General features: G+C 33.8%; 2 protein-coding genes across 5 annotated transcripts in view; one reads left to right on the top strand and one right to left on the bottom strand.

Moving 5' to 3' along the window:
• The window catches only part of LOC135134348 (hemicentin-1), a 718,216-nt gene that overhangs the window by 228,156 nt on the left and 464,024 nt on the right, over positions 1 to 26,036 (top strand). The gene's annotated exons all lie outside the window — the stretch shown is intronic.
• Positions 1,941 to 8,341, bottom strand: LOC135134236 (glucose dehydrogenase [FAD, quinone]-like). The gene is made up of 3 exons (XM_064062865.1): positions 7,525 to 8,341; positions 3,772 to 4,608; positions 1,941 to 3,009 (listed from the first exon to the last, which is right to left on the bottom strand). The coding sequence occupies exons 1-3, from the start codon at positions 8,268 to 8,270 to the stop codon at positions 2,322 to 2,324; spliced, it is 2,271 nt and encodes a 756-aa protein (XP_063918935.1). The 5' UTR covers positions 8,271 to 8,341; the 3' UTR covers positions 1,941 to 2,321.

Raw genomic sequence — 26,036 nt, 5'->3', positions numbered from 1 at the left:
GATTCTTGTTCTTATTGATAATTGCATGTATTTACACGTTTATTTTTCAAGTTATACTACGTTATTTCGAAAAATTGTTCTATAATTTTTAATGCTAAATTGTAAAAAATAATAAAATATGATTTCGTTTAAAATTTCTTCAAAGCTGCTTCATATGTAACATGTGCATCTGAAAAAATATATTTAGAATAACAATTAGGTTAAAAATATAAAATTCTGCTCATCCGATGGTATAGTAAAGAAACATCATTTTGCTATTACAACTAAGTTTACTAAGAAGTTGAGTTCTATACAAAAACAAAGTAGCATATTATGATAGACTTCATTCTCTGACCTCCGCGCTTTTAATAAAAAATAGTATTTTCGATTACTTTACAGCATTTTGAATACTATTTTTATAGGATGCATATTTTTCTCTTAAAATTTTTTTCTATATCACAAATTACGAGAAAAAATTGTATTTTATCATTGATCACATGTCACCTGGACAAAGCATAATGAACTCCTTCAACAAAAATGAGTTGTCCTATCACGTAGTTGTGATTTAAAAAAAATGGTCCAGTTGAACATGTAGTTGTAAGCTGAAGTTTCGAACTTAAAAAAATATACCTATATTAATGCATAGCTTTTTTTTTTAATTGACGTAAGCTATAGTTCGAACTTTATTGCAAGACAATGTTAGGGGCGGCAACTCGAAGTCGATTACTTTGAGAAGACACTAATACAATGTCACAGTAGACGTAAACACATCCGGACGGGTTCATTTGCGAATTTAAGGGGAGGAACGGTATCGGACTTTTAATCAGCGGTGTTTCTGATTCCTTCGTAGTTTAACCCATAACAGAACAGACAGTAAATAACTTAGGACGTCACAATTTCAAAAATGTTTAAAACATATTACCAAATGAATAAGATATTAAGTCTACACTACTGAAAAGTATTTTGTGCAAAAAATAGATTTTTTTTTTATTAAAAATAAACAGCCAATGTTATTTCCGGAAACAAAAAAGAGTGCCCTCATGTTACAAATTTTGTTTGTGTTAACTAAAAATTTTTAACTTTAAAATTTCTGAAATGTCAGAACGAATAACTTGGGACATCCGGTATATATTTTTTCTAAATTTCAAATACAGACAACTATTTATATTTTGGACCATAATTTCAACATAAAGCATTTTGCTTTAAATTAAAATACAATACAAGCTTGTTAACATCGCTGATATTGTTGCTAGTGAAAATAAAAGAGAAACATTGAAAAAAAAGCCTCTTTAGGTACATATATTTTATTGTTTCAAAGGAGGCACAAGAAAGCTTTATGAAACATTATAAGTAACTTAGTTATAATTTTTTTCAACAAAAATGTAACAATTAACACGTAACTAGGGGATGGAAATCATGGTAGAAAGTTTTGTATTAAGAGTGATAAAGTAGAAAACATTTATAATTAACTAAATAAAAGTAAATATTTAAAATACACGGCCTTCTCACTAAATAAAGAAATAATGAACAAAATATTTAATTCGAAAAATATATTTATTTGCATTTTTGTTCAATTAAAACATTGTTAACATTTAAATTATTATCACCTACTAGTGTCTAATTAAATTACATATACACGATGTAACTCCAATTAGTCCAATTCCGGCTATGTTGTATACAAAATCCTAAGATTGAAACGATATTTCGAACTAGTATTTTTTTCTTCCTTACGTAGGTAGTGTCAGAGAAAATAATTTATAATTATGAGAATTGAAATAATTTAACAATACCGAATAACTCAAGCAGAATTGTTACATTTAATGAACAAAGGTAAAAATCTAAAGTATCAATGTTCAGCTTCTTGCATTCTTAGATCTGTTACCCATACATACAAAATACTGTCTGTCTTAGATTTTTTTTTATAAAGTTGGATATGGAAGGCGAAAATCAAGCTATCATAATTCTATGGAGTATTTTAATCGTAAAGGATAGAAATCTGTACTTCAATCGATTTATCCTTTTATATTGTACTTCACAATAAATTCTAGCAAAAGTTAAAACAAAGTGCTGTCAATCCTTAGCAAATACTTTGCTCTAACTGAATACCTACTAAAACATATCACAAAGGTAATATTTTCGTCATATTTAACAAACTTATAGATTTTAGTAGTCCACAGTGCAACGTGTGGAGAAAACTTTAATTACCTACATTAAAAAACACATGTTGTTCTATACTCAGCAAATACAAATTTGCATCTAGTGACACAAACACTGAACAATTAAATCACGTTCTTAAGCTATAACTAAATCCCAAAGTACATTTCATCGCAACAACGACCTCATTATCCATTATAATCGTAACTACCGTCATTAGAGTAGCCCTGATCGCTCTGATACCCTGAATAACTCTGACCCTTCCTGGCATTATTCTGATAGTGTCCACCAGAACTCTGCTGACCTCCCTGGTAAGCTCCCTGATAACCCTGCTGATATCCCTGATAATTCTGCGGGTAGCCAGAGGCAGTCTGTTGGTTGTAAGTTCTCTGTGGTCTTTGCGTCACAAACGGATTAGGCATATACGGATGGGTTTTGTGAAACTGCTCGCTATGCTGGAACCCTGAGCCCATAGCCCCATGTTGCTGATTATTGTGGTAGTAGTGGTGATGGGGATACTGGTGACCACCACCATAACCCCCTTGAGTCCCAGTGTTTCTGTTTTGGTTGTCACTTCCTGCACTACCACTACCAAATCTGTTAGCTAACGTATTTCCACCCAACCATTTCTGTTTGATTAGGTCCACACCCTTCTCAGCAATCATGACAACAGTGGCGTGAGTATTACCAGAAACTAGAACCGGCATTACTGATGCGTCCATTATTCTGAGGCCTTCGATGCCGTAGACCCTGAGCTCGGGGTCCACCACGGCCATGGGATCTGAGGAAGGACCCATTTTGCAAGAGCCGGCTTGGTGGTTTTCTGGACCGGTGTAATAGCGGGCGGCGCATTGCCAGAAGTCGTCAGAGTCGTATCTGTAATAAGACACTCTTATTAATGTTCTGATATTCAGGAACTTCTAAAAATGTGTAAACTGCTTTGACTTTTAACGACTTTATGTCAGATATAGTTAGATAAAGTGTTAGTACTTCAAACACTATTGAAGATAAAGATCTCATGTAGGATTTGTTATAAAAGTCCTTACGAGTGCTATTCAAAACTAAAACAGAAACTACAGCATTTCATTAAAAACAATGAGATGAGTGTCAAATCAGGACTTAAAGGTGGATGACGTCATGAACTTTAGTTCAACTCAATCTTAGACTGGAACTATTTATAGTAAACTAAGCATATGCCTCATTTCAAAACATCGCGTTAATAAAATTGAAAAGAAGTTGTCGCGCAGAAAACCTATTACTTCTTAAACGACTCCTTTAGTGATAAAGACTGCTTAATGCGTAATGACCTGTACTCATATTTTATGGATCTGCAAGCACATTTGTAATATCAACACCAATCAATTATTATTATTATTATTAAGCATAAGCAAAAATTAAAATAAAAATATGAACCCGCTAACGACATGCTCTAAAAATATGATGATTTCTTGTCTACGGCGTTAACAACATCATTGAGTTAGCCAAAAGAATATGTAAATTGCCACTATAAACCTTACCGTCGCGTCGGCGTCTTTTTAGAACTAATTTTTCAGAAAGAGCGCGTATTTCATTATTTCCTTCCATGCATTTACAACCCCTTGGTCCCAACCCTGGCTACAATAAAATCCCCACACTTACGCATATCTCGTGCCGCAATCCCCATACTCCTCCTTCTCCAACTCCAGTCCGTACTTCTCCTTCAGGACCCTCGTATTCGCCAGCCTCTGTGTAACCCTTATCCCCTCAACGAGCGTCGCGATGTCCTCCGATTCATTCAAATAGTTAGCGTACATGAGCGGCGGATCCAACGGATTTTTCGACTTCAGTCCCACATAGCCCCTGCTCTTGGGATGCAACACCACCGGCGAGATAGTCAAGTGCCTGGGAGCGTCTGGCTTTTCGGGATCCTTCGCCTCTCGCACCTCCCCCGATCGAGCGCAATTCGCCAGATACCCAGCGAAGAAAATCTGCAGGTCAGGGTGTACTCCCGAGGGATCCGCGTACTTTGAGTTGATCCTCGCCGTCACCTGCGACATCCCGGTGGACGACATTGGGCCTCTCCTGTTGAGGATGTAGTCGAGGGCGGTGGCCCAGTCGAGGTCGTTGACGGCCTTTTCCTTGTTCATTTGGTAGGTGAGGTAGAACGTGACGTGGTTGTGGAGATTCTTGCCCACGCCTGGCAGCTCGTGTACCTGGGGAATCTTGACCTTGTCGAGCTCGGCTTTGGGGCCGATGCCAGAGAGGAGGAGGATCTGGGGAGAGTTGACGGCGCCGGCTGCGAGGACGACTTCGCGTTTTACTCGGACGGTGTGGAGTTTGTTGTTGTACAGGAACTCGACGCCACTGACGGTCTTCTGGTTGCCGCTGGGGTTGATAAGAATTTTGGTGGCGGTGGAGTTCAACATTATGTGCAGGTTGGGGCGGTAGCGAGCCGGGCGGAGGAACGCACGGGCGCTGCTGAGGCGCGAGCCGTTTCTGGAAAAATAGAAGCGTGTAAGAAGGGTAGAATAATTCAATATGCAAGTCAGGTCTATAAAGATTGATAAAACCCATTTTCTTTATTTTGTAAATGGTGACTATTCCAAAATTACAACTACAATTAATATACAAGTGTCCCATAGAGATTGGGACATTGTTATTGGGCATATTCTCTATTACATGAGAGATACGAAAACAAGGTTGATAAATCGTCGAGATAATGTATGGACAAGCAACATTATTGACACTGTCAGAATAGTCAGCTTTCTATTAAATAATGCCAGATCGCTACAAAACATTAAACCAAATTTGAGTCATTCAATTTCCTGGAAATTCTGGGATCGCAACTTACTCTATGATTACTCTTACATTGCACTTATAACAATTAATATGTTTATGTTAGTGACAAATTTGATGACGCCATTCATTATGCTCCAAAGCGAAAAAGTTTCTGCAAATAACTGTCCAAATTTCGTTTCAACTTTAGTTTAGTGTATTTGAGGCTAAATAAAAAAAAACGATTGATTTAATATAATAGGATAGAAAATATGGTCATGTATGACCATGAAACTGCTGCTTTTTACGACTAGGATTTTGAACACACTTTGCGAAAACGTCGGTTTCACAATTTGAGATTCCCAACTCCCACTTCCCTTGTTGATTCATTTTCGTATTTTCTATTGTTGTGACTTTCACTCTGTTTACTATTTGAGTCTATTGCTATTTTTTTTTGACCTTTCACTCCAAAAATAATGTTAAATTTTCCTTTGCAAAGTTATTTTTAGAATTTGAATAAATCAAAATATTAATAAATATGTATACAATACTTACTCGTAATTTCAAGTGTGTTACGCTAACATTTTTTTAGCGGTCTTTAGTAAAAACCAGAATATGTTATTGTTAGAATTAAAGTAGAAAAATATTAGTAAAAAACTGCATCATATCGAATTTACGAAGATCTTTCCGAGAAGCTGAAACACGACGTGGTTGGAATTATTGCAGAATTAATTATCACCATCTTTTGACCATAATTTGAAATATGTGATTGTGTTCCAGTGCCCACGAAAAAAGACAAAATTAGAGAAAAGTTCTCATTACACTAATAAAAATATTGTTTTCTACTTTCTGCGTTGGATTTTTAGTATTCAGAAATCATAATTTGTGTGCTTTAGAAAAAATTTCTTTTATGATTATAAATAAATATTTAGAAAAGATAATAAAATTATGCTTATGAATAGCAATATGTTTTAAAGCATCTGACATGAGATTTAAGAGTGAATATTTTATTAAATTTATATAAAGTTCCCTTGAAAGTATAATAATTTTTCGACGTATAGACTTACAACTGACAAGGGACACCACTGTTCTGTGTTCTAGGTAAGTCAGTTTTGTTTAGAGCATACAGAAGGTTCATTTGAGATACAAATAATCCCTTAAATTACTACTTTATCTAATGTAAATATACCTATAAATTTTAAAAGACAATTTTCCTTTTATTCTTGAAAGCGGAAAGTTTTTTATCAAACATAATATATACTCGTAAATGAAATAAAAAAAGGATTTAATGTAAACCACTATGTGCAGTAGAGCAATCAACTTCGATATTAATAGTAGCATTAATTCCCGGCGATATTCCATATTTTATCGTATTTTAATCATTAATCAATCTTTGATGCACACAGGTTACCTGATAACATGGCTATTTGACAAATGTATGGCTTTGCATAATAGACTATAATTAATACAGTGTTAAAAATATATGGTTTGCATGACAGCTTACAATTAAAATAATATTGATTGGATATAAATAAATCATCCTATTTGTAGTTAATTATCACTTCCAGAACTTATTATTACAAAGCAAAAAATAAAGTCTCACCTGTAGTAGTAACTTTATAATTTTTATGGACAAGTTTTAACGGACGTAACTGTTTTAGTATCAGTATGTTACAAGAACCCATCCCGCAAAAAATGTGTGGGTATGTAAATAAGCGCAGCAAGGTCAAGACCGTTGCGGCAACTTTAGATTGCGGTTTCGGGTTTAGCGGTTTGTTATCAATATGCATATGGCAATTACGAATCTTCGCATGCCATAAGAGTCGCAAATAATAACTCACACTTAAATTTCAGTTTTTTTAAATTTTGTTTTGATCATTATTAAAGGTTAATCGTGGGATACCGGTAACTCGACGTCACTCAGAGATAAACTTTTCGTAGTTATCAAGGAGCTTAAATTTTCATTAAACTAACTGAAAAATACTGCGCACACTTTTTTTATGGCCGTTATTACTACATTAGTTTTAATTATTTTCTGCATTCTTTAATATGCAGGCGGTAATTTTACTTTTATAGCCAAGAGATATCTGTAATTTGAATGATGTCATATAACACTTTTTGAAAACCCGTCGATAAAATTTACATTTTAATTACCGGAAAAAATAGACAAGAGTAATTAATTCTCTAAAACAATAAGCATGTAGTTGAAATTTTATATGGCACAGTAATAATCCGCGTTTACATACCAACACTCATCAATTTTCTATTACTTCGTTTAATACGAATCCAGGTATTTATAAAATTAACATTAGTTAATATACTTTTACGAGCATAATTTTTATAATCAAGCGGCATTCGTTGATGTCAGCCTTTAATAGTGAGGAAATTTAAAACTCGTTATATGCGGTACTAACATATTTTAAATGGGTCAACAGCCCGTGGTGATAATAAATTACCAAATCGATGATTACAATTTTCGTTGGTGAATAAACACTATTACAAACAAGCGAAGAATGCCTACCGGTAAATGCTGAATTGAGTAATATGTATTGTATTGAAATGAGAACGATTAACCTTGATCTTGACCCAAGAGTACCAGCGGTGTTTTTTCGTTGCTAAGAACAATAAGAGGCTCACCTGATGGTTGCTTGGGCTATGGTAAACCCTGAGTACTGTCGACCATTGAGATCTTCGCTAACAGGATACCCTAATTCTCTGGCAGCCGTTAAAACATCATCTGCCAGCTCGGGATGATGCGGGAATCTGGACACAGTCATGGGCCCTCCAGTGGCATGGTACGCACTCTCCACGACGTTACCAATCTGCTGGTTGTCTTCCGATTTTTTGAAAACTGGAAGCACGTCCCGGTACGACCACCCAGTATTGCCCAGCGCTGCCCAGTTATCGTAGTCCTTTGGGTGCCCCCTCATATACATCATCCCATTGATCACACTGCACCCACCCAGCACCTTTCCTCTAGGCCAGTCGCACCGTCGCTCCGGGAACCCAAGACAAGCACTTTTCTCTGGTTCCGTCCTATAGTTCCAGTCCATGTTAGGGTTCCCATGGTAACTTATCACCATTGATGGTACCTGTGAGCCCGGGGGTTCGTCGCCACCAGCTTCAATCAGCAATACCTTCCAGTTCGCCATCTCCGACAACCTTCCAGCCGCTGCCGCCCCTCCGCTGCCGCCGCCAATCACCACAAAGTCGTACTCTACATCGGGTTGCCTCCTGGGGGTCACTCTTTGGCAGATTTCCGACAAATCACACTTATTGCGGATGAAGGTGTCCAAGAGGCTCATGAAGAGTACGAAGGCGCCGCCCCCGCAGGTATTCTCCAGGGACGGACCGATGTAGGGCGCCGCACATCCGCAGTCCATTTCGCTCGACCAACTGCTCAAAAAACAGGTTCGTATTAACGTTAAATAGTCAGCGAGTGAACTGTTATTTGGTCAAAGCCGCGACGGTCTCTTATCGAGATTTGTTACGTCATCGGGGCATCCCGTCTCCACAATCGGACTTACTTAGTGCGGATTATCCAGTCGGATGCGCGCGATTTATTGCCGGACTAATACATCATTGGCTAAGTTTAAGTCCGGACGGGAAGATGCGACCGGAGTTTTGGAGAAGAGTGGCGATCGGGGAGAGGAGGTTGATCGGGAGAAATTCTGTGGGGGTTGGTGGGTTAAGCGCGATGTTAAGAGAGATAACGTTGACGAGATTTGAAGTGTTGAGTTGCAGTGAGAAACTGCTTGAACCTAGGACGCTGAATACCGTGTGTTGTGGGAATTAACGACAGGAAAAGGACAATATGTGAACTTTTAACAACAAAATTAACTATAATCTAACATTAATTATGCATAATTAATGTAGAAGTCGTCATCATAGGTATAATTTGTTGGAGTAATTTTTAATTACGTATAGCAAGACTGAGGACTCAACTGGACTCAATTTATTCTCTTGCTGTAATATACGTAAGTTTTTTTTGTCACGACTTCAGTATTTATTTTCAAGGAAAACTGAAATAATGTATTGTTACGAGCTGGTTGTGTCTACTTTAGGTTCATAAGGTGATGTTCAGATTATTACTGACTTACACTGTCTTTGCAACTACATTCTTGAATTGTCTAACAAACAAGTAGCTAGAAATATCTTAACTAAGTATAGCACCTGTTTGTAGAAAAAAAGTTATAATAAATATTTTGTAGCTAATTTTTGTTTTATTTTAGGTATCATATTAATTTATAAAAGGTATGGAGCTCAGTTTATAAGAATGGCATTTGTACTTAGAATTACAACCCAAGAAAATGTTAGGTTAATGCTTTTCAAGTTTGAATATTATTGTAATTAGGCTACAATCCATATATAACTTTTGTTGTAAGAACATATTGTCTATTTTCGGAGAAGAGAATTAACATGCAAAATACATTTCTAGAGATAAGTATTTTAGACTATTACAGAAATCGATTCACATACAGTGTAATTCAAATGTAGCGAACGATTTTCTAGAAAATAACTTATAAGATAAAGGTCATTACTAATAATACCTGAAAAAACACGTAACTCAAATACGGTATTATAAGAACACGTTCATTTCCAGGTCTGCGAAGCTAATTATGAGAATTAATATTCAATTAAACACTGAATTAAAATTCCATACCAAATGAACAGATTAATATCATAAGTACACAAAAAATTATTTTTCTAATAGGTATATCAACAATACAATAACAGAACATAAGGCAATCTTTATACGTATTGCAGTAATTTTTGTAGCCATTATAGAAATGAAAATTTGATATTGCCTTTAATCAAGTCATATAAAAATTTAACATAATTACAGAGCGGTGCACATGTAAAGAATTGTATCTATACCTGCTCAACAGTAATTCAGAGCTACATACTATCCTTTAGAGTTGCTTATCTTCCATCAATTAAGAAAATTCAAATATCCCCCAAATTTTCGCTGGACTAACTCAACTTGATAGTAATCAAACATATAAATACCACAACCAAATATAGTATTATTAATACCTGATGACATTTTTCAAGTGTAAGTTAAAGTTTATTAACCAACATATGTGCTACAAATGAAAAACTGAATAATTTTCACCTCAAAATGACTTTTAACTCACAGGACAATTTTATTCCGCCGTAATTGCTGTATCATCCTATATTATGCTGTCACTGTGGTTACAGTTTAAAATTAATTGTAGCAATAAAAATCTAAACAAATGTGATTACTTCTACGTCACGTATACCAATTAATATTATTAACCTGAAAACTCGTTGAGAGTAAAATATATGATGTTTACACTATACAGTTGTCCATTGAAAATGCCAGTTCTAGTATATTATCTTTTTTACTGCCACACTGTGACACTCAATGCTCAATCCTCAAGCTTTTTTACTTTATAAATTTTATCGTCATGTTTTATACTATTGTGTTTATATATTTTATGTTTATACTATATTCAGTGTAAGCCACAACTAAACGATAGTGTATCTGGAATATTTGTGTGGTTGCTTAAAGTTGTGGTCACATCAAGAATGTCGAGGGATATTTTATTCATGAATGTGTATTTTAACTTCCGGTTTTGTGGTTAAATGGCTATGCCTCCTTTTATAGAATTAATTTGAGTTTTATTTTGTAAGAAACAACTTAATATTTGAAGGAACCTAATTCAAACATTTACAATAAGGGGGCAACTGGTAACATAGTAACAACTTTTCTTACAACAATATCGCATGTAATCTCTACGAGGTACTCGTATAATGTAAATAAGACAAAATTTTTATGAAAATGTAGATAAATAGTTTTAGCCCATAATTTCTTTTAGATTGGAATTTTACCCGATAGAGATAAAATTTTCCTTTTAAATATTTGTAATGTTCGATTTGCTTCTATTGTTATTATATTGAAAATATTTGTTAGTGAAATAACATCAACTGCTCCATTTGAGTACATATACACTACCTGCACAAAAATTTAAGTTGACAACAAAAAATCGACAAAATAAAATGTTTTTAATGATATCATACCGACATAATTAGATCACTTTTGGTTGAATTCTTGACAAACATGCCCCTTTAAAGTTTCTTTGAAATGATTACATAAACAATGTTTGATTAAGTTCCAATTTAATAGTTATTTATGCAACAAGTGCAAAAAGTGACTGATTCTTGCACGCGACGTAACAATTGTCCGACGAGACGAAACAAATATGGACAATACGTCAAGTGCAAGAACACTTTTGCACGTGTTGCATACAACGTTTTTTCTACAATCGTGGGTATAATGCACCAGTTTTATTGGAGATTTGAATAAAATTCTACAACAACCAAAAGGTATCATCATGCTGTCTTATGTTAGTTAGTCGTGACTACCATGACAACCAAACAATGTTTCCAAAAAAAAACAATTTGCAAAATAAAATAAAACGCCATAAATAAGTAGTGAGTGAGTGTTTTGAACCGTGCTGACCCCAAAAAGAGCGATTCGAGCGAAAATGAAATTACCGAGAGGGCCAATGCGGAAATATTTAATTTATTGCCCGAGAAATTCCACAAAACAATACGATCTGACATACAACCGGTTCAAAGAATGGTGTGCAGACAAAAATGTTGTGCAGTTAACAGAAACCGTGCTTCTGGCTTATTTTTCCAATCGGTCAACGAAGGTAAAGTCTTCTACCCTCTAGTCCGAATATTCCATGATACGTGCTTCCTTTTCAGTGAAAGAAAATATGGATATACATCAAATTTGACGTTGATTAGGTTGACATTAAAGTGCAATAAAAATTTTCTTGCACTAGTGCAAGAAAGTGCCACTTTTTGCACTCTAAACCATTGACATATGAGTCATTTTTTACACGATTGTAGAAAAAATTATTTTACAATAATAGCTGACACAATTGATACTCGTATATAAAGGTGGTCACATTCTCATATTTTCATTCTTATTTTCATTAGTTCACTCGTCCGGGATTTTTGAATATTGTTGACAATGAATTTTGATAAGCTTTAACGTACATTCTTTGCTTTGCCATTTAGAAAATAATGAAAGTGTCAAAAAGTAACGTTAAATGAATTTTTTATTCACAAGTCAAAAATATTGCTTATTTATTATTTCTGAGTCGGTTTCCCAGTTTCGCAAGCAGCTTTTAAAACATAGTTTTGCATGACGCAAAGAATGGTAAATTTTTTATTTTAATTCACTTGTACTGCGGGTACATATAACGAAAATTTCAAAAGATGTTTAAAAGTAAACTAACCCTGTGGCATTATCTCCTGTAGTTTTAAATCATCAAGATTTTTGTTTAAATTGTACTGAAAAACCATAATTTAAAAGGCTGACAAGCACTTTTATTCTCTCAGGAATTTTTAAAATTGTTTTCTTTTTTTAAAGCCTGCTGTGCAAAACAATAATTACATTTTTAGTGATTTTTTTTGAAAAGGTGCCTAATATTTAGGTATAAGCAAAAACTAATTTATTCCTAAAATACACGTATACAACGACAGTCCACTTAGCATAATTTCTTATTCTGCCTAACGGTCGCTGCCAGACTAAAATCAATCCGCTGATCCTGATATGTTAATTCTCCGTTTCTGCGTAGGCCGCAAATATTCTACCAAACCAATACATATTCATGGTCTGCCGATTTTTTTATTAAAACTATCCAGCTCCGAATCAAGTTTTATATGCGAAGAAAAAGTGGCCAACGTGCTCTCATTTAATAGTCGTCACAGGTGTGAAAGACTTTTATTGGTCCATTAAATTAACATGGATGCTGTATCCTGCCACAGCCATAACAATGCCTATACCGCTTTTACGACGTTTTTCAGAACTATTTTATGCGTGCGTGCTTTTATGTCCTACTGTATTTTAATAACGCCACGCCAGGTGCGTTCTCATCTTTAAATGCACCGGAATTACGCGATTATTGTTTAATTTGTTAAAGATTAACGATTCCCATAAGAGGAACGGGAAGTAAATAATTCGTGAAACTGTTCGGGAAATTTTAGCGTAAAATTGGAATTTGCTAAAAGGATGAATCCATTAGTAAAATTAACTCCGCGTTAACAACAAAGGAAAGAATACCGTAATTAGTGAGATTAATTGTAGGCATACGCAAGGCAGATGTGGAGATTTTGGGAAAACCAGCAGCTAAAAGTGTCTTCTTTGACGTGTTTTGACCAATTTGGACAAACAGATTAAAACCGGGATTTTCTTCAGTTTAGTATAGATAATGTATATACAACGATCTTTATTTCTTTCCCCGAGCCGGTTCTAATGAATACTTCCTTGTAAAGAATTACAAAACTATTGGAGTACTTTTACCTACTAATGCATGGTTTATTCCCGTTGCATAACTTCCAATGTTATTTTTATTCAATCAACTTCTGTTTTTACTTGTTGTGTATTTTCGTTCAGTAATTCCGGTCTTTCCTCGACTAGTAAAGTTTTATCTGATTTTAGATCACCAAAACAGCTGCTCCTGTCAAATTGATAGGACACAAAATATAGACTCAAAATTTGAAGGTTTTCTTAGCATTTTCGACTGAGGCCATAGGGTGCAGAAAAGGCTAGAAATCATAAAAGAGTGTCTACAGTTAACTTCTTAGTTTTTTTAAAGAATCTAGAAATTATTCCTAATCGTCTCCTTTTCACAAAATAAGTCGATGCTGCATATTTCGCACGCGATTCAAGACGTTCAAAATTATCAAAACATATCTAAATATGTGTAGCTGAAAACTCATCAATTTCAATGAACATGGTGTCTAGCAGTAAATTGAAGGTTTTCTTCTTAAATTATTTTAAATTCACATTTTTCACATGTTTTTGTCACAGTTCATATTCATTAGTCTTGTTTCCAGATTACCTTTCTTGTTCTTGTTTTGTGCAAGACTGCTGATGTGAGTTTTGTCCAGCCTGCAACTTTTTGAGGAATCTTTAATTCGATGTTCTTTTGGGAATAATCTTCGTTTTTATTGGATTGGTGCGAAAGCAAAAGGAACATGGACTGGACATCTTGAGGGCGTCTTCACGATGTACTTTCGAGCCATTTGATCTATTACCTCAACCCCATTTCTGATGTTATTATAGCATAATGTCGTTTCCGACTGTTCTTTCCTGAGAGATTCTTTGCAATCTACCTATTACAGAACACTACATCGAGATAATCCCGCACCTTTCTATGATAACGCGTAATAAATTTTGCCGTACTTACAAACTAACAGTCTCGAGAAGTAATGGTAATACACTGTAAATAACAATTTCTGTTCTAAAATTTCTGTTCCTATAAAAGTAAAGACCAATCATTTGTTACCGAGAATCCCACACCAAATGTTTGTGGACTAAACTGTTTGAAAATGTCTTTATTTAATCCAGTGCGGATGTTTGAAAATTTTGCTTGATCCGAAAAAAGAATCAAATCATAAAAATGGTGATTAAAATTTTAATATCCCTCAAAAACGTTACAAAGGGCTAATCTTTAAGATGATCTGTGGGTCTCAGGTCTTAATGTAATGTTTTATTTGTCTCAGTACTGCCACACTAAATTTAGAAAGAGTCACACAACCACAAGATCATGGCAATATAAACGTGGTTTATTCTCAAAATAGTTTTCCACTTGTAATAAAACGACCACAATGAGGATGACTAGTAGTTTTCAAATAATTCGGCAAAATATGTTAATGTATATTTTCAGAAAACGAACTTGTTTTGTTTTGAAGCAGTCAGTCCATAAAATTTCGGTATTCTTCTTGGAAAGTACACTCTAACATGCTTGTAGAATCCACTGTACCTGAGGGGCGACGTAAATTCCATCTAAATAGCTCTCGATCAATTTTTGAATTGGTAAGCACAATGGACATTCGTAACCCCCCCCCCCCTCAAATAATCGACATAACCTTGACTATTCACGATAGTGTTAGTGTGTATTACATTATGAAATAATTTGCGCGGTAAAACCGCCGGTATATCATTTCTTATTCATAACTAATCTTAATTTTAGTATTCGAGGAGGTTGGGAAATCTACGATTACGAGAAGCGAAGTTTAGTGACACGATGACAAAGCAAATGTTGGCTGACTACATGAATTAGAGATTAGTAGTTAATGCGTTCGCATAAAAATGTTTTGATGTGAGTTGTCCAGTGGTACACAAAGTAGAAGCTTCATGTTTTGATTGTATTGACGAAACTCAGAATGTTTGCGGTCGGAAAGTCCAATAAAAAATAAACCAATGTAAACACAGTGGTTGTACTAGTTTTACATATTTATTTCTCTATTAAGAACACCGATATGGAGTAACATTGAAGCTAATTTTGTTATCATGACCTCTACTCTAACAAATGACTTTTGTTAGATAAGTACTAGTTTTCTTGGAATTTTTTTTTTTAGTGAGTACTTCTAAAACGTGTTTGTGTTGTACGACCCACGTTATCCTCACGTAAAAGTCGTTAATATTTTATGTTCGAATTTCGCTAAATCGTATCAGTGAATATTATCGAAGACTGATATAAATATATAATAAAATAATCGTTTCTTGGAATGTATTAAAGAACTTTGTTGGTTCGGTCATAATATACCGGTATCATTCAGTTTAATAACAGTGTGCTGCTGCAGTGGAATTTACACGTGGGAGGATAGAATTAACTCTGATTCTCTGCTTTTTTTCTCGTGGTTTCCCCGTTCTTAAAAACAAAAGCGGGTTCTTCAATTTATCGCTAACTGAGAATTTGAATTTTTTTTTTTTAATGTTCGTTAGTTAATAATATGTCTGTTTTTGTTTGTTGACCAGCACAAATAATTTGTAATTATTATTAAGCCTCATTAAAATATGTACAATTTGCGTTAATTATTATCAGTTGTGATTTATATTTTTATTGGAAAACTAAACATTCATTTCCGGATTTATTGGACACGAGCAAATGATTTATGAATTCCGTAAAAATAACTATAATTAATCGCACAACAAACAATAATCCGCGACAAATGCAATAACAATTACAAATCGCTGAACGTGTAAACATAAATTAACAAATTTAAAACACTAACAAAGATACACAAAAAACCGAACAGTAGGTAGGATGAACATGCAACGTCTATTGTATTCTGTGCTTTCGTGGGCAAACAACAAGAACATTCAAATGTTATTATGGATTAATCACACTTTTTTATTTGTACAAGCATATACTCTTACCACCGTAAATAAATAACAAACAATGGAATTAACTTCAATTTGTTTTGGATGTCACCTTGAAAACTATTAAATATTTTAGAGTTCATCGAGTTCTGTAAATGTGTAATGTGCATCTCCATCACTACAACAGGAACCGGAATAACTAAACCAATAAACAAAATTGCAGCAGTATACATTTTTGAGGGACGATTTAATTTTTCTAATCGCATTACCATAAAGAACACTTAATGAAAACGCCCTAGAGAAGTTGTTTGAATTTTATCTCCTGAAATTTCTGTTCCGAATTTGGTACTCGTCTAATTGTTGAACTCGGCATTCGCCTCGTTATTCCTAGATAAAACTTTTCTCTTATTACTTAAGGTGTAAACAAATACATACTTATTATTTATCTTCAAATATTTGTATCTTACGTGAATAAAATTACAAAAATTCTAATTTTTACAACTACATATTACTAATACTCGACATTTCATTTTCCCAATTGATTACTGATACTTTCGTAGAACGGATGCACCTGTATTGAAGACAACGTTCCGCAAATATTATTGCCGTAGAAATCAAACAGAGGCCATCAACAATGCATTATTCATTTTAACGAGGCGATCTGCGGAAAAGTGACACGGCTCTGAAAATTTACTTCCATTGAAACCGCACTTACTCGAGCAATTATTGCATGAAAGGCGTTTATTACGATAAATTTACACAAAACGTGACGATCGGAATTGCATTAACTTTTGAAAAATCGTGAGCATGTGCTTCTGACAACGACAAGTGGTTTCAATCAATAGGAAAATTTAATTCGAGAAGGCGATGGATTTTTTCGTGGGTGATAAAGCTGATAATGCCATTAAGCTCACAAAGGGTACGTGGGTTGGAAACGGTGGCATTGTCTTGATAAATAACAAGGAAGAGGCCCTCAGTTTGTTTAATTATACAATAATTGTCACGTTAGAGTTCTAGTGAAAGCATGACTACGGATTTTTTTATCTTAAATGAAGTTTTTTTGGTCGTATCGCGGAAATATGTTACAATAAAAATAATATCACCGGTTTTTTTTTCAGTATTAATTAGTCTTGCGTTAACCTATTCTAAATTTCTCTCGAGTCTGGACATAGTTATTTGATATTATACATAATATTAGATAGTTCTTCGGATGAAGCCAGTCGCTTTTTCGATGGTTGTGATCTACTGCACATGCGCATTTGTGTCCTCTAGAAATGTATCAAAGTAAGTCTTAATAAGCTTCTTTAGAAATTAAATAAAATGCGTCATTTAGTTGAAATTCCAACTGGTTAGTTTAGAAACCTCACGATTCTTTTATGACGGTTAATAAAAATCTACTCGGGTGCATTAAATGTAGAATTTGAAGTTTTAGTCCTTAATTCCTTAGTACACAGACCGGTAGGTAATAAAATCTGATCGCTCGAGCTCCAGTGGTCGGTTGTAACAATGTGATTTTATCTAGCTGGTAATTTTCATAACCAACAGTGTAATGGGAATCGACCATGATGAAATTGCTTGTAGCTAAATGGTAGAAATTCATGTAGAAACGTGAGAACGTTTTTTAATGACTCGACATTTAAAGAAAATCTTACGCACATCTTTTTCCGTGTAGAGGATGACTATTTTAGTCTTTGATAGTGTTAAGTACATATCCAGCCTTAATTCCATTAAATAAATGGACTAGGAATTCAATTAGTTAACTGGAAAATTGCATATATTCATTTATGGTTTGCAACACTTATTTCATTGAGGTTGAAACACTATTTATAATCTCTAATTTCTGTCATCTGCTGGCTTATTTAAATACTTGCGATTCCTTGGTTTTTCTACACGATTCATTGCTGCACTTTATGTGAGTGTTTCATCCATTTTCAAAAAGAATTATTTTTTATAGTGTCATAAAAAAATACATATCGTTTGTAGTGTGTCAGCCCGAACAATTCTATAATTACAATCCTATTTACTTTAGTTATTATTTCTACTTTTTGTCTCCACAAAGTTAATTAATTAAGTAATTAACTTAATTCCACTTTTACTTCTGTTGGCATCATACATTCGCATACTTACATATATGTTTGCAAAGTATATTTGTAATTACTTTTACCTGCATCAAAAAATTTAACCTTAGTCTAAGATTTGATTTTCAAAACACGATTACTAATCCTGCAAAGTGGATACACAAAAATGATGTATGACTTATTTTATATTTTTTAGACATTTAATATCTCCTAGAATATAATAAGTAGGTACCCCATTTTCGTCTATCTGTATTGGACAGATCATCTCGAAATTTAATATAAGTAACCTAAAATGTGAAAACTAATATGCTACTATTGCTGTCTATGGGTTCAGTTATCCAAAAACTGTAAACACTTGTTCTGAAATGTTGTACACGCTTTAAGATTATAATCTATTACGAACATGTTAAATCGCTAATAAGAATAATTTGCTAGTCCCCTTCGAATGTTTCATGACATCATCTCAAAATTTTATATATACTTGAACTGTGCCCTTTAGCTTTACAGTAATGTCAAAAATTAAAAATATTTGTTACGAAGAAATTTTACCAATTACATAAAATACTACATAAAGCCCTTACTTGAAATTTTGTTAACTAGCTAATATTTTTACTTCAACAAGACACAGTAAAATTATAATAGTGTTTGAATTACATATATTAAAATTAAAATTTATCTCGTTATAAAAAACGAATAATTAATGAAATGAATCTTTATTGAGAACTATACCCTAACATGCTTGCAGAATTGATGAAGTTCTGTGTAAATAAGTATAGACCTTTTTTCTATCAGAAAAACAAGTAATTGATAAGATTGTATAGATATTAAGAATTTTGTTTCCTTTCTGGTGTTTTTTAAGTACGAAAATTTTCGTTATGCCTTTTTCTTTTTTAAACTATTTCCTTTTTTTGTGGTGCATACTTACAATCCGAACGATACCTAGGAATGAGAAGAATAATTCTCTCACTCCTATTCCGTGATGGTGTAAGTTCAACAAAAAAAGACATGAACAAGAAGTACTGTACAGAATTAAATATTTTTTTAGTGGCACCGTGTTTTATAAGCGACGTTTTAACTTAATAAATTGTGTTTTCAAGTTTTGAAATGGCACTAAGCTTTGAATAAATACGCGTATGATTTGCGCACCTTTTTGGTAATAACTTAATTTTGTAGACCAAGTAATTTTTGTATGAAGACGGTAAATATCTTATCTTTGGAGTTATTTTTAATGAAAATTGAAAACTTATTGTTACCACATCATTACCATGGTAACAAAGTGGTATTTCCAAAAGAATAAATAGTTATGTAAGTATATATTTTCAGCACGACGCGTTTCGAGATCATTGAATTCAAGGTAACCGGATTCGAGATTTTTCCAGCCAAATTCTGAATAATGCCTTTGTACTTTATGACAGTCAGATTTGCTTTTGTTATGAGAACTTTTGTTTCCCAAATTTTTTTCAATCGGTGGAGGTGTTATAATCTAGGCCCTCTATCAGAATTCTTCACAGTGAGATCAAAACGTAAAACGCACGATGTCACGTGAAAGTTCAGAAAACACAAGCAGGTTTAGGATAGAAAGTTATTTTGTCGAAACACTAGCGATTTTTGTTGTTAATAATTTCTCACTTTGCCATTTCTTGTTTTGCTGTCGAGAAGTCTAAGTTAGAGAAGATATTTTCTTTTAAAAGACATGGATCCTTGCGAGTCGAAATTCGCTAGGGGCTAGTTCATCAGACTATATTTTTAAATACACTGTACCAAATAATTTCGAGATATCATAATTATCTAGACACGCTTGTTAGATAGATCCAGATTTGAATGTTTTCGTTTTAATGGAATTAGAAAGTTATTTTTTACAAAAATCCACTGCCTCAGCCAATAATGAATAGAATGTAGCTTTAAAAAAGATCAATCTGTGCTCCCCCTAAAAAAGAAAAAGTGGTGATATCTTAGGTTAGATTAACGAAAGTTTTAAGGAAAACTCTTCACAGTTTATTTTCGTAAACTGGAGATGTTAATTCTCCTATTCTTTGAATTGGTACTGATCTGCTCTTAAATTCACTGGCAAATAATGGTCTAGTTGATCTCGATTCAAACTCTGTTCTAAAACACATGTGCTTAATTTTGATAAAGCGACTTCTTACCTTCTAATTCATGTAGGTGGGTTCGTTGATTTGTTTGTTCTGTATCCCATCTGTTCTGAATTAAGTTGTCCAATTTTTGAACATTAATTTGGTTATCAGATTCGTGTGTCCCTACAACACTTTAGATCTTTTGTGGTATTTGTCGTTCTGTATTTTAGGTAAGCCAGCTTATTATATTGTCTAAACCATGGAACTTGTCTGACTCTGTTTTGTACTTTTCTGTTCCTGCATGCCCCTTCCGTCGCTTACACACATATAATTGTATTTGTTGTCAGTTTCTTCCCAGCTAGTTCGTCCCAATTTTCAGAGTACTAGACTGTGGTCGCTTCCAATGTGTGTGGAGTTTAGCATCCTTACGTCTAATGTTTGTTTTGGGTCTATTGAACGACTAGTTATTATGTCATCTGTAACGGAGGTTTTGCCATGTTATTTTATATTTTTCATGGTGTCCGAAGAATCTCTTGTTGAATCGCATGTTATTTTCACAGCATAAATCTACTTGTAGTTCTCCCTTTTCATTCTGTGTGTCTTCATTGAAGCGTTATTTTATGTTAGGGATAATATGTGCTCCAATTCTTGCCCATTATTGCTATGTATTCTTTTGGGTGTTAGATCGATTACTTCTTGTAGTTCTTGCTTTTTGTGTATGCATGAGTATTCCAACTATTACAGAATGTATAAACTGATTGCTCGTATTGGCATGTTCCTTTTTCTTTGCCTCTTGGAACACACACATTTCGCACTTTTTTGCTGTAATTTCTGCCATGATTTCCTGTTGTTGTTGGCCTGGCTCACGAACCTTTCTCCTTTATCCAAGTGGAGTATTACTTCGTTTTTCTGATTCGTAAGTGTTCTGATAACTTATATGTATAAATTTTTGTCATTTTTTGATTTCTTGCTGTATGCGCATAATCACAAACTTTCGAAATTATCTTCTAGATATACCTATGACGCTATAGAGCTTAAGATGGACACTCACATAATATACAGTTGGTATTCGGTTATCTTTGAATTCTAAGAAATACTATAAATACTCCTATATTTTTTGAACGAAGTTAAGCGTTCTGACTATGGCTCATAAATAATAATCAGTCAATGTTCGCATTTTTGAAGTCAATGATTGAAGTGTTATATGCACTGCTGCAGGAATAGACCAGTTTTCGCACTGTCTTGATTGTGGAAATATTATTTTACTGTACGCCGTCAAACAACTGTAGTTTAGAAATCAGATAAATGGCAATATAAATTAGGCAGTATTGCCAGCGTTAAGTATCTAATTTTAAACAAAATGGGTTACAATATCTTCACGTATCTCACTAAACTATAACTGTAATTAGAATGTATTTCTGTACCTTAAATCGATTCTGATTGCTACTTATTTTAGGACATCATTGTGTCAAAACTTGTAACATATTTTTTTATTTGTTTCAGGTAATCACAAGTTACTAAGTATGAAGAGTGTTTACGTACGGTCTAATCTGGTAAGCGACTGACAATATAAAAATTTCGCTACAGACATTTTGTGTACTCCTCTTACTCCAAGACCACCCTATAGTCATAATGGTTAGTAGGTTACATAAGCACACTTCACTCTCCCTGCCCACTACCATAAATCTACCATCTCGCAATTTTTACGACTTCTCCAAAGAAACGTCACTCCCTCTCATTGTTTCAAAACTGTAACACCCGTAAACGTCTCCAAGACTTATTGCATTTAACTCGAATAAACAACTTCAGATCCATCCGCCGCCCCCCGACGTGACCTGCACAATGCATGACTATGCACTTTCAATAAATTTCATAACGTTTTTCGTAAGACTATCGCGAATGCCAGCACTCCGCTGAATTCAAAGTCAAGTTTACAAATCCCTCGCGGCATTAACTTTAAAACTCGTTTGATAAACTCGGCTGTGTGTATGCACCGTTTCATTTACGGTGGGAAAAACTAGTTGGATTTATTAGATTACGAACTAAGTTGGAACAGTGGCGCAAGAAGCGCATAATTAAACGGATCAACCTGTTGACAAACTTCCTTAATTCGTTTTTTAGCAGCTGCTCGAGCGTTTTTCGAGAAGTGACACTTATTGGAAAAAGAATTCGCCAAACAAACGGTGGGAGGATCGGCTTAATTTCAGCGAATATGGGAGGGTTCTGGGTAGGGATGATGGTGAGCACGCGATGGCAACATTTTTCTTGAGAGTAATTATCTCTACCACTAACTGCAAGAATTAAAATTAAGGTGGAGGTGCCCTACAGGATCTATGCTAATTTGCGAAGGTTAAACGAACAAAAACAATAATTATAATTACAATTAAATATGTAGGTGGCGCAGAAAAATATTTTGGAAAAATAGCTATTTATGATACATACCACTCAGTGCCTTAAACGCATTTTATACATGAGTGTCATCCAAGATTTTTTCTTAACAACATACTTTAAATCTTTAAAACTTATTCAAACCATCCAGGAAATCACTCTTAAGTGCCTAAAGTAACGAATACGTGCCTCATTGTTTTTCTAAAAACAACTAATCTGCATCAGTCTAAAGCAACTACTAAAATTTTAAATTTGCACCAATATTTATCAATGAAGCACCAACTTCTTAATTTTTCTTTCCTCAACGTTTTCCGGTGACTTTTTCATGTTTCGTATTTTTCTTCAACATCTATGCCAACGAAACATATAAAATTACGTATTACAGTAAACTAAGAGTAGGTACCTATACGACAGTCATTTTAATATTTGCCGCAGGTGGTGAAAAAATAGTATATGCATCTCGTTCCTTAAATATTTTTGTGGTTTTTACATGCTTTAGAAAACCTTGACTTCACTGAGTTTCCCGAACTGCACTCTTCACCACAAAAATTATACTTACGGATCTTGTTACATTATTGATATTGTCACCCTTTACAAAAAAATATATCCTGTTGTTGGTGGTGACCGCTAAAGCAGTGGAGGCTCGTGACCTTTTGAAATGGGGTGACGCAATTTGAATGATGAGTTAAATATGGAGATCTACAACATGCTGTTATTACCAATTAATAGACGAAATTGTGTGACGGAAATAAATACAAAAATACAATCAATAAGAGTAAAAATATATTTGTCCACATACTTTTGGTTTTAACTCATTACTGAGGAGACACACAAAACATTTTTTTTCACAAATGCTCATCCACAAAAATGTATGGTTGGTACGTGTTTTGTCTATTAAAATATCTATGAAAATCTCTAGTTTTGTCATCAACATTTTTTTATATTAATAAATCGGGGGTGGGGCTCCCTAAATTTTTCACTACATCATAAGACAGAGAACGATTTTTTATTAAATATTCAACCGAATTCATTATCTTTATTTAAAATCAAACAATTTCACTCGCGCCGAATAAAAATGAACTCCCGTAGCAGAATTACTGCTGGTGATCACTGTTTCAAATATGACCAGATTCCAGCCAAATACAGTGACTAGAGGCGCGGTTTCCATGGCAACGGTGTAAACAAAATAACGTCTAAATTAGTCATGATTTGTCTCCGCCTTTATGGAGACCTTATCAACGATACAACATCTTTAGATGTAAGTTTTGATACATTTGACACAAATGGAACGGGATAAAAAAATTCGTTTTGATAATTATGACACAAACTTCCGAGTATTATTTTAAATATTGAAAATTACTATTTTGCTATGTCCAGTGTGTTTGTAGACGTTGTAATTTTGGAGGAGTATGTTCCTTGCGCCCGCTGGCACTAGCCGTCCATGCGTTAAAGTTAAAAAATGCTGCGGAATAATAAAGCAAACATTTAGGAAAGAAAAGAAAAAAATTAATTTTAGACTTTACTACGAAAAAACACTCTCTCCATGAAAAACCCCTTCAAAACACGAAAATAAAGAGAGATGCCTCAAAGTACTTCTGGTCATTTCCTTATCAATACCGTAAACCAAATGGGTTACGTTAGAGACTATAATAGATCTATTGGTCTACATACGTTATTAATTAAAATTAGAATAGTCTTTACCAAAGCAGACTTAACAAAATTCCAACAGAATAGGACGTTAGCTGTAATTGAAAATTCGGGATATATAATCTACCTCATGGGCATTAAAATCCAAATTAGAAATGATGATATCGTCTGCATTGTGTTTGTACATTCTGCTAACCTTAGGCATTGATGGATATATTCAACTTCTAGAATATATTTATAGTAGGTATCATTGATTTTTCAAATTTGGTTATTATTACAAGTGATCTAAATAAACTGGAAAAACTGTTGTATATATTGTAAGAACTGTCTCGGTTAGCAGCCCCATGCTAAATATCTTTGTAATGACTGACTGTATTATTTTAAAAAGCCATAAAACCATAAATATATACAATTTAATTTTAAAATCGTCTTTGTATTCACAAATGTGGAAAGTCTCTCCAATAGTTCCTGTATTTGAAGCTGGTAATAAAACTAATATTGTACGTTACAGATGATCCCGGTTATATCAAATCATTCAGAATTATCTGACTGTGTCGTGTTAAATGTTCTTTATTCCCACTGTATTTCTAGAATTGCTTCAAAATAACATGGATTCTCACTAATTTATCTGAATTCACGGAGTAAATCTCATTAGCTTTCGATAATCGTTTTCAGGTTAGTGCAATATACTCTGATTTATCCCAAGATTTTGACAGGGTAAATTATTGCATAATTGTTAAACACACTTGACAGAATGGGGTATTAATTAGCTTTAAAAGTCTTTTGTTTAATAGGGAATAGTTTTCTGAAATTTATAGAGTTCAAGCAACACTTTTCCCTGTTAACAGCAACGTTACTCAAGGGTCAAACGTGGGCCGGCTATTGTTTCTTATTTTTTACAATGATGTTCTCAATGTTATTCGCTCTAGTGTATTTATATTTGTCGAAGCTCTGAAAATAACTGAAATAATAACTACGACTGGGGATCGTTCAAGTTTAGAAGATATGTAGTTTATACATGTTGACGCTGTGGTGTAAGCAAAATAGATGAAATCTTCATAGAAAAAACAATGCAAAAATTAGTCTGTAGAAAAGACAAAACTTTAATTTTTTACAATATCAATGGGGCTAGACAACTATAAATCAGCTAGGTGATTTAAGTGTAATCTTATTAGACTTTACTATATCTTATGTTCCCCACTGATGTTATAAAATTACCACTTAAAATAATACTTGGCTTAATATGTAGAAATTGAAAGAATTCAATAATATTCCATGTAGGATATTATAGTGCTATATTACAATCTTGTTACTTCAAAGTTGGAGTACTGCTCTAGAATTTGAAGACATTACGAAATTTATATTAACTTTCTTGAACATGTTAACATGACATTTGCTAATAAGAATAAGTACCTTTACTTTTAAAATGTACAACTGGTACACTGGGAGACGTTGTCACCATACTGTTCTTCTTAATATATAAATGAAAACTTTCTAGTGCACACACGTAATGTGTTTGTTTTATATTTTTGTGAAAAAACTGATACCTGAAAAAGTGTTTTGTCAAGTGTTATTAAATAATATTAATTTTTGTGTCCTGCATTTACGGGTCAGGTTTAAACATTATAATACTCGTATCCCATGTTTTAAAAAAGTACGATATTATAGTCACCCATAAATAATGCATTGAACGAAATTTTTTTATAGTTTAGATGTAAGGTTTAAAATTGTGTTTATCTCATTGAGTATCATAGTTGCTGTTCAAAATAGACTAGCATTTGTTGAAAGAAAGCGTACTATTATTATTTT

This window comes from Zophobas morio, unplaced genomic scaffold (assembly GCF_036711695.1).
Source record: "Zophobas morio isolate AGI-343-1 ecotype UQ-CSIRO unplaced genomic scaffold, CSIRO_AGI_Zmor_V1 ptg000023l, whole genome shotgun sequence".
Taxonomy (NCBI): Eukaryota; Metazoa; Arthropoda; class Insecta; order Coleoptera; family Tenebrionidae; genus Zophobas; species Zophobas morio.
The sequence above is the reverse complement of the archived record's forward strand: the minus strand, read 5'-3'. Positions and strand labels throughout refer to the sequence as shown.